This window comes from Lactuca serriola, chromosome 5 (genome assembly GCF_051521515.1).
Source record: "Lactuca serriola cultivar US96UC23 chromosome 5, Lser_US96UC23_V15, whole genome shotgun sequence".
Classification (NCBI taxonomy): domain Eukaryota; kingdom Viridiplantae; phylum Streptophyta; class Magnoliopsida; order Asterales; family Asteraceae; genus Lactuca; species Lactuca serriola.
The window spans coordinates 268297848-268308499 of NC_136412.1; the positions used below are offsets into that span (position 1 = coordinate 268297848).

The 10652-nt window shown below is 33.9% G+C and overlaps 1 protein-coding gene across 1 annotated transcript; it reads right to left on the reverse strand.

The window, feature by feature from the left end:
* Positions 1-8278: 8278 nt before the first annotated feature.
* LOC145050480 (uncharacterized) lies at positions 8279-8851 on the reverse strand. Its single transcript, XM_078998725.1, has one exon. The coding sequence runs from the start codon at positions 8849-8851 to the stop codon at positions 8279-8281; it is 573 nt and encodes a 190-aa protein (XP_078854851.1).
* Between the last annotated feature and the right edge of the window lie 1801 nt (positions 8852-10652).

The window sequence follows — 10652 nt, forward strand, 5'->3', positions numbered from 1 at the left end:
TGAAATACTATCATTACCAAAATACGGTATTTGACTTTAATGAAAGTAGGAGAATATCACTAGTAAAAACATTAGGGAAAATAACATATGCCTCAGCAGAAAATACTGCTGACAAAGGCAAAAGAAATCATAGACTCCAGGAGAGTATCGAATGAATGATACGCCTGGCTCAGTCTAACGAAAGGAAACACACACCCCAGACGGTATCAAATGTACGACACGGCTAGAAAGGTCTAAAACAAAGAAACACAGACCCCAGACAGTATCAAATGAAAGATACAGCTAGCAAGGTCTAAAACAAAGAAACACAGATCCCAGACAGTATCAAATGAAAGATACAGCTAGCAAGGTCTAAAACAAAGAAACACAGACCCCATACAGTATCAAATGAAAGATACAGCTAGCAAGGTTTAAAACCAAGAGAAAATCCTAAGTGGGTGGTTTCAAGAACACAGTGATAGATTCTCGTTATCTTAAGGCCATGAATTATAAGGTAAACATGGAGATACTCGTAACCATATTGATTGACACTAGAGTACTTGACACCCTGCAAGCGTCGGAATAAATATGACATTTGTTACCCCTTGGCTTGGTAGGTCGTGGACTGTAGCTAGCAGTCAGGTTGCGGGAGTGTCAGTCCCGTATAGATCTGTACACATAATGCCCGCTCTCCCTACAGGAGACTCTGGTTACCAACTCGATGACGGGGAGATCTGTGTCTTGAAGATGCATCTCGTAATCTGAATTCTATTAGAGGCGCTGGAGAAATGATATAGACTTGCGTATGAACTGACTCCTGTGGAATTCTCGTACTAGAAAGAATGAATAGAACCTCCTAACTATTCCTATAATAGTTACTAGTGTCTCTGATCTATGAATGATGAATGGAAGGATGCCCTTGATACCCAAGGGAAATGAACTGGCCGATGTAAACCTTTTTGTCTATATGTGTATACATGATATATAATTAATGTTTAAATGACCTTCGGACGGATATCCGATACCCACCAAACCACATCCCAACGAGGAAAAGGAAATAGGGCGAACTAGCCTTCCTAAGTCTTTTAAACATTATTTATATATCTATAGAAGTACAATCATGCATTTAACGAAAACAGAAGTATAGAAGTATAGAAGAAAACCGTGGTAAAACCTTTTTGGAAAACCTAAAAAAATAGGAATTTACGACTTGATATAGTTATGTAAAACAAGCTTTGAAAACCGTTCATAAACACGTTTTGAATATAATTTGATAACACAATATAAGTAAAGAAAACCTTAGTTTAAAACACTGCTGTAACTGGTTTAGAAGTAAAACATATAGCACAAGAGGTAATTTGAGAAAAGATTTAAACAAGTAAAAACGTTTTGGAAAACCATCTATGGTATTATACTTGGTAAAACAATTGAAAGTGTGATAAATCCTTGTGCATGCGGGTTATTAATCACATATGATTGATATGATAACTGGCATGTTTTAACTTGTATCCCCCCCCCTCCCCATAAAAGCATGTAAAAACATTTAAAAGGTTAATTCAGGGGTATGAACTCACCTGTTGTAAGTGGATCGAACAAAAGTGCCGGTTGGGTGCTCGGTGTCAAGTAAAGACTTGAACACACTTAGTGACATATTAACATATGATGACATATGTTTACATACAATTAGTAAATATAATACTAATTAAACACCTATACGCATCCTAAAGTGCGGAAAATACTTTGGTTAAGTGCTAGGGGTGTCCCGGGTAGTATCTAAGGGTGTGTATGGCCTAGTTAGGGAGTTTACTCTTCAAGAGTAAACTCTTTATAGAGTTTACGGCCCTAAGACCATATCCCCATGAGTTTACGGCCGTAAACTCATGGGTGGTGTGTCCTTAGATGCTTTAAGGTCTTATCTCACTCATGGAATTAGGCTAGGTTCAATTCTAGGGCATAGGAAGTGGTTTAGGCTCCAAATGGACCATTTTAGGGAGTTTACGGCAGCAAACATGGAGTTTACGGCCATAAACTCTCACTTGGTCAATCCCTTCATGTATTTAGGTCTTAAATGGTAGGAAATAAAGTTCTAGTCACTTATATGGGCATAGGAAGGTGTTAAAGGCACTTAAACACCTAGGAAAGGTGTTTACGGTCTAAGAAGGTGTTCTTGGGGAGTTTACTACCTTAAACACATGAGTTTACGGCAGTAAACTCATGTTAGTCCATGAATCATGTGTTTTGGTGCATCAAATGAAGGATTACAAGGCTCTAGGCACTCATGGAAGCTTTTGGAGGTGTTTGAGGGGTAGTTTAACACCCAAAAAGGTGTTTATGGTCCTTGAAGATGGGTTTATAGTCTAAGAATATTCTTAGACCGTAAACTCATGTTTACTCCCCATTTGTTACGATTTTGGTGTTCTAAGTCCTTTCATACAAGCCTCTAAGTCATTGCTAAGCATTAGAAGTGGTTTGGAAGGGTTTTTGGGCACCAAAACCCTCTTTCAAGGTGTTTACGGTTTTAGGATGCTCCAAAGACCGTAAACTCTTGTTTTTGGGGTTTTTGGATGTTTAAGCCACGAATTTCCAAGCTAGATGAGATAAACAACAAGTTAGGAAGGTTAACTTACCGATTTGAAGCTCGAAGGGGCGATTTTTGACCAAAACCCGATTTGTAGAGAGAGAAAGTAGAGAGAGAAGGTTTCTAAGGTGGGAAAAAGGTTGGGATGAAACCCACTCAACCCTTATATAGGGTGGAGTTTATGGCCTGGTTGGGGGTTCACCCGACACCAACCGCGAACGGCGTTTTTCACGACTACCGTTAAACACGACAAATTTTAAAATTATACCTCCTTAATTTTGGTTCGCTTGACGAATATTATTTAAAATATTCTTATGGGTTTAAATCCAGTCAATATAAATTTGGCTAATTTTGACGTGCTTAATTTCGACGTTAAAACTAACGGAAATTTTTGGGTTGTCACAAAAACAGCTCAAAAACCGGAAGAGGAACCCCAAAAGGACCCTCTTGGTCCGGAACCTCTTGGTCCGGACTCCTCTTGGTCCTGAACCTCTTGGTCCAGAACCATCTTAATCTGAACACCCTTCTAAGGAATCAGGAGGAATCACCTCGGAACCCATGTGCTTCAGACCCTCTTGCATGACTCCGGAAGGAGTAAGCTCTGGAAGGACCTCGCCTGAAGACCTACTTTGGAAGCTGCAGCCGGCCTCGCACCCTCGGTCCGGACCAACCCAAAAGCGCGCCTGACTCCGGAAGTGGGCATTGACTTCGGAACTCGTACAGCACCTCCGGAACACACATGCTGGCCACTTCGGACCCTCGCAGCCTTCACCCTTCCCTCCGGAATTTAAGATATAACTCCGAAATTTAACTAACAGCTTCGGAAATTGCCCTAGAGTTCCGAAATTCACTATTAGCCCCGAATTTTGGACTATTCTGGACCTTTTTACCATTTTAAGGTATTTTGAGGTCGGAAATCCAACCAAACTCGTGTTTTTCTTAGCTAAGACCCATAAAACCATTCATTTATGCTAAAATTAATTATTTTAAGCATACTCTTCATAAAAATAAATGGTTGGGATTTAGGAAAACCTTATCCTAAATCAAGAAAAGGACAAAAGGATTGACTTTGTGAATTGATGAAATTCGTCATTTCCCATGCAAATCACAGTACTCCATGCTTTATCCACCAAATATCCATGCATGGACCACCAGATTCCCATGCATCAAAGATTCCTTTCCTTTTCTTATACTCCAAAGCAACGACAGTGAAGGGGTTAGACTTCACATATTCTCTCACATTTCTCATTTTCTCTCAAAACTCATCTCCAAGCAAGAACAATAACTTGTTGAAAACAAAATTCTCAATTTCTCCCTGGAGTTGTAAGGTAAATTCCTCCACCCATCTAATATTTTATAATATTTCAAGATGAATCCATATTATTTTATTCATAATATGTGATGATCACCCTTAGGAAAGCATCCCTCCCAAGGAAGTTCCTCATCTCAACAAGAGTTTAAGCTTGAGATCTTCACTCCATAACTTCAGACAACTCCTCAACTAACTCAAAGTGAGCTTCATACCCCCACCTTTTTCCATGTTTTAATGTTTTTGGGGGAGAGTACAAGTCAAATCTTGCCTAAACTCTTAAATGATTACATATATATGTATGTTTATATGTGTATGAAATACTATTAAATTATTATTTAGTAATATACTCATGAACGAAGGGTTTCTAAATTTCACAAAGAACAGAGGATAATTTGAACAAAAGAACCTCCCAACCATTGAGTGTGTCCAACTTAACCCCTTTATCTATGCTTCCATGTTTAAAGATAAAAAGTTATGAAAGGGATCTTACTAAGTGGACACCATTTCTAGTGATTTTTCGAAAATAGAAACTTTGTGACTATTTTGCAAACCATCAGGGAGTATTTTATAAATATTCAACATAAAAGTTTGCGTCAAGAAAATATGCAAATAGAGCCTTTATGACAGAAACATTTGCATGTCATAAGCAGCTGTCATAAAACTTCCAAGAACATAAGTAATGTTATATATGTCATAAAACAGAAAATGTGTGTCATAACCGGCAGTTATAGATTTATATAAATTATAACTTGACACTTTTTCTCTTGACTAAAATGACTTATTTTTCAATAAACGAAAAGGAACGAACACGAGCACCTAGTTAACGAGCACAATTAACAATATGGAACGAGAACGATATTTCTATTCGATAAGTACGAGTTTCATTATTAATCTAACATATAATGAATCTCTAACGATTGCTCAAAAGGTTGTTAATATTCTAGTCAGGCAAATCTCAAAAGTATCTAAATATAAAAATATTAGTGTACGTCTAAGTCCTGTAAGGAGTTATAGCCAGAGTCTCCTGGAGGGAGAGCGGGAATTTGTGTATAGATCTATACGGGGTTGACACCCCGCACCTTCGTTGTTTGCTACAGCTAGACAGGCCAGTCTAAGGTGACAAATGTCTTTTCCAAACCGAAGGTGCCTGAGAAACGCCAAAACAGGCACTCCGTCATGATTAGTATGGTTATAACGACTCACTAGAATATGTTATATTAACTAGAAATTTATGTAAGGAAAACCTCATAAATAAAATTTGGCACGTTGTGTTGACTGTCCTATACGTGATAGGTGATGGTCCGCATTTTTTGTGTTGACTGTCCTTTCTTTTCACCGTATAAAATGTCCACCATTGCCATGATTCTTTCTCCTAACGAGCATAGAGTCGAAATAATGCTATTTTACAAAGTAAAAAGCGTAGGACTCCATGGAAAACAATTTTCTACGATTTCGATAACGATAAAGTAGAACATACGAATATTTTATAGCAGACAATATAGGATTTTCTGGAGAAAACGATTTTCTACAATTTCGATAACGATAAACCAGAACTTACGATTATTTTGTAGCAGAAAATATAGGAGTTTCTGGGGAAAACGATTCTTTTACGATTTCGATAACGATAAACTAGAACGCACACACTCAATTTTACTCGATAAGAGGAACATGATTTTCAACCATATTTCCTTTTTGAAAATAAGAGATTTTTCTTGAGTCGGTTGATTGTTACTATTCAAAAGAACTATTCCCGGACACAGCTCGCTTTTACAAATCACACTACTTTTCAAAATCACTCCTTATAAGGATGAACAAAAGTAATGACATGCACACATATATCCATGATTTTCAAGGCAAGACTTCAAATGATTTCATAGAAAATATCTGATTTTCTGAAAGTACAACGAGAACGATTCTAAACAACTGTAAATGATTTTATACAAAAATGCTTATGAACTCACCAACTTTTTAGTTGACGTTTTTCAAAACGACTTGTATTCTCAGGGATCTAGTAAGCAGAAAACAAGGGACACTGGTGCAAGATCATTTAGCTGTAGTTTGGATTCTTTTCTACTTATGTATCTTTTGTGTAACTCGAAGAACAAATACAATATGTAAACAATGTAAGTTTGTTATCTCAATGAATGATGTTTGGATTGCTCTGTTTCATTTATATTCAATTGTTATGATACTGCACAATGAAGTCACCCGCCTCCGGACATTTCCGCCGTCTGGTCCGGGGGTGTGACACCATTTTTGTCCATTGAGGTGGTGTAATAGGAACATATGTTGCACACCTAAAAATTCTCAAATGGGATATATTTAGCTCTTGACCAAAATCAAGTTGTAGTGGAGAATATACATGATATGAACTTGGTCTCATGTGTATCAATGATCCAGCATGTAAGATTTCATGGCCCCAGATAGAAATAGGAAGTTTGGTCCTCATTATTAATGGTCTAGCTATTACCTGGAGATGTTTATTCAGTGATTTAGCTAAACCATTAAATGCTTGTGAAGTAAATTCACCAGCATTATCAAGTCTTACTATTTTGACAGTATAATCAGGGAAATGTGCCCTTAATTTAATAAATTCGGCAAGAAACTTTGCAAATACCATATTATGATTTGATAATAGGCAAACATGAGACCATTTTCTTGATGCATATATTAAGACCATAAAGTATCTAAATGGTCCAGATGGTGGGTGAATCGGTCCACATATATCATCTTGAATTCTTTATAGAAATCTAGGTGACTCCCTTTCAACTTTCATTGGAGAATGTTTTATAATTAACTTTCCAAGGGAACAAGATCTACATGGTTTTATGTTGTTCTATTGAGGGAACTTTTGGTCCTTCAATGGATACCCATGCGTATTCTCAATTATCCTTCACATTATTGTTAATCCTGGGTGGCCCAACCTATCATGCCATAAACTGAATGTCCTAGGATCACAATCTTTTCCTTTGATTACCATATTTGATTCAATCATATGTAGATATGTATAATGCAGACCAGAATCAAGTGTTGGTAGTTTTTCAAGCACATGGTTTTTGTCTATAAAATACATATATTTCTTATTTTAAATGGTCACAGTTTTTGTGTCATTTCCTTTGAAATATATGTCATTGAAACTTAGTAGGTTTCTATTATACTTTGGAGAAAATAAGGCATTTTTTATACAAAAGTTTGTACCATTTGGTAATATAAAATGGGCTTTCCCAATTCCTTCTATCAAATCTGCATGACCTAATATTGTAATATATGTCTTTGAAATTTTTTGTTTGTGTCGTTTCCTTTGAAATATATGTCATTGAAACTTAGTAAGTTTCTATTAGACTTTGGAGAAAATAAGGCATTTTCTATACAAAAGTTTGTACCATTTGGTAATATAAAATGGGCTTTCCCAGTTCCCTCTATCAAATCTGCAGGATCTAATATTGTATGTATGACTGTTTTGTTGGTACTAATTTTGAAAAATATTTCTTTGATTTCAAAATAGTATGTGTACTACTACTATTTGCTATACAAGATCTCTAACCTTTCCTTGGTGTTATGCTCCAATTGGACTCATGTTAAACTTCACATATAAAAGAAATAATAAGCGAATAAACATAATCGTAATAATTATTATAAAGAAAGTTCATTTATTGTAGGAAAGACATTACATGAAAACCAAATGAAGGAAAAGCAAGTTTATTAGAATAATAGAAATTTTTAGTTTATGTCTTCCATGTCATTGTAGAAATCAACATAAGTTAGCGGAGTGAAAGCAAGGAGATATAAGCCCAAAACACTTCTAGGGCTAGGTTTTAATACAAAGGGCTTCACCAATGACTCTTAGACAGGAACTTTATGACCTTTTGGGCCATCACAAGTCTAGATCTGAAGTAGTAACTTCATATCTAAGCCTCAAACTCGAGATAGCTCCCAAACAAGCTAATGAATCCCAAATCAACCACCATTCATGAATCGATAATGAAATAGCTTAAGGAGGAGGTTCCTTACCCTTGAAATGTGCCCAAATAGAAGTAGATTCCATATCTTCCCAGGCCCCTTGATGATGGCCTCTAAATCCCTAAGCTTCTTACACCAAAAATCTCTTCTAAGCTCTAATTCTTCATCAATGGAGTCACACACACGAGATGAGGGTATCTGGATCTCAAATGGGTAGCAAAGAGGTTAAAGGTGGGTTATAATGTGCTTTATATAGGGCACAATCCCCGGATTAGGGTTTTCTCCCTTCAGTACCAACTCGCCGAGTCCAGCTGCCGACTCGCCAAGTTGGTCACTTAACACGTGACCAGAACCGCGACTCGACTCGCCGAGTCTATCCATCGAATCGCTGAGTCGACCTTCCTTATTTACACTAAGAACCCTGAACTTGCACTTCTGAACTAGGGGTGTTACAGACGAGATTCATGGTTTTTCATCAAGAGTTCATTGTTTTGTTCTGCAACAAGCAGGCATGCATTCAGTTCAGAATATCTTGTGAACTTTTGCATACGATATTGTTGCATCAATGTAATGTTTGTTGCATGAAATGTGGAGTAAGTTTTCTCCAACATATCTTCATCAGTAACTTCTTGTCCACAATACTTGAGTTGTGAACAGATTCCGAACAAAGCTGAGTTGTATTCATTTACTTTCTTGAAGTCTTGAAACCTCAGTGTTCTCCATTCATCTCTAACATTTGTAAGTATAACTTCCTTTTGATGATCAAATCTTTCTTTCAAAAGATTCCAGAGAATACTTGGATCATTAACATCAAGATATTCAAATCTCAACATTTCATCAATATGCTTACGAAGGAAAACTTGTGCTTTTGTTTTGTCTTGTGCCAAACAATTATTAAAATCATATATAGCATTTGAGATTCCCATAAACTCAAGATGCATTTTTACATCTATCATCCATGGCACATAGTTTTTCCCACTAACTTCAAGTGCTGCAAACTCGATCTTTTCAATGTTGGACATATTGTAACTATAAATTTTAAACAAAATAAAAATTAATATTAAACTCCATTTATTTCAATAAATATTACACAAAAAAAGTGGTAAAGCTAACATTGCATACACGCCTAAAAGTAGATGAAATTTCATCTTCGATGTTAAGGATTGGGATGAAAAGTAATATGACTATTATAGTCATGATTATCACAAAATGATGAATCATCTTGAAGTTTGATTCCTTGAAATTGATTTGTTTGATAGAAGAGTGAAATATTTGTTGAGAGTAAAACAATATAGTCGTTGTTTTTACTGTTTATAACCGTTACATATATATATATATATATATATATATATATATATATATATATGTATGTATTTTATAAATCATTTAATAAGACTTATAACTAATACATAACTTTACTTGACATAATTTTACTAATTAAAAACATAAATAAATATTAGTAAATGTTTAGATAAAATTACGAAGAGTATCTAAAATATAAATAAACATTGACATGTATAAATAAATATAATTTAAATGTTAGTATGCATAAATAAAAGTTAGTTGCATATTATAAATGTTAGTATGCATAAATAAAAATTAGTTGCATGTAAATGTTAGTTTGCATTAAATTAGAATACATAAAGAAATGTTATTATAAGAAATAAAAACTGTTAGTAGTCCATAATGTATATAAGTTTTATTAACTCATTAGTATTATTATTATTTTAATATGATGGAGATTTTATAACTAATAGTGTTTTTACTAACTAATACATACATTGATTAAGATAGATGTGATTTCCATTTGTTTAATAACCTTGATTAAAGCTTTCGTGCTGATAACATGTTATAAATTAAGCGTAATTAATGTAACTTTAAACCAAACCAAACTAGTAAACTTTTTTTAAGAACTTTAATTGAGAAGAAAGAATATTTAGAGAGAATATGAAAGTTATATTTCTTATAACTTTAGGTGTATATCATCCTTTATAATGAAAGAGTATTTATACTACAAATTTTACTAACATATAATTGTAACTAGTTAAAAATATTGACAAATTTACCATGCACCAATTATTCTGTAATCCACCAATATATATATATATATATATATATATATATATATATATATATATATATATATATATATATATATATATAAGTAAGTCTATTGATAAAATAAAAAAGATTGAGAATGAGGGAATCACTCTCAACCACTCATTCATTTTGGTGCAAAAGTGAAAAGGAATACACATGCGTTTTCCAACAAAACATGTTTCCTTAAACTATGCTAATCATTACTAATATATACAAAAACATAGTTTTTTTCTTTGTTTTTTTAATTTTTAAGGAACTATTTTTATTGAAAAATGATTTTAAATATATCAAATTTCATAATTTTTTATTCTTTATAAATAGACATCCATATTGATATAGTTTTAAGATATTTTTTTTATTGTTTCAGCTATCGTTATTCATTAGTGAATTAAAATTTCATCAGATTTTTACTACAGTACATTCGTTATTCACTTATTAATAAAAAATATGATTAATTTTTTTTACTGTTTAAGTGTCATTTATAATACTTATTCATATATGAATAGAAAATTAACTGTAATAAAAATCTGATAAATGTTTTATTCATATATGAATATAAAATATGACGACAACTAATACACGTTTTATTCGTATATAAATATAATATATGACGAAAGATGATGTAAAAAATATATTTTAAGTAGGAAAACTTTATTGCGCTTTAAATTCATATATGAACGATATTCAAACTATAAAAAAAGTTAAACATATGTTTTATTCATA

Coding starts and splice junctions, on each gene's coding strand:
- LOC145050480 (XM_078998725.1), bottom strand. CDS start 8,851: ATGTCCAACATTGAAAAGATCGAGTTTGCAGCACTTGAAGTTAGTGGG.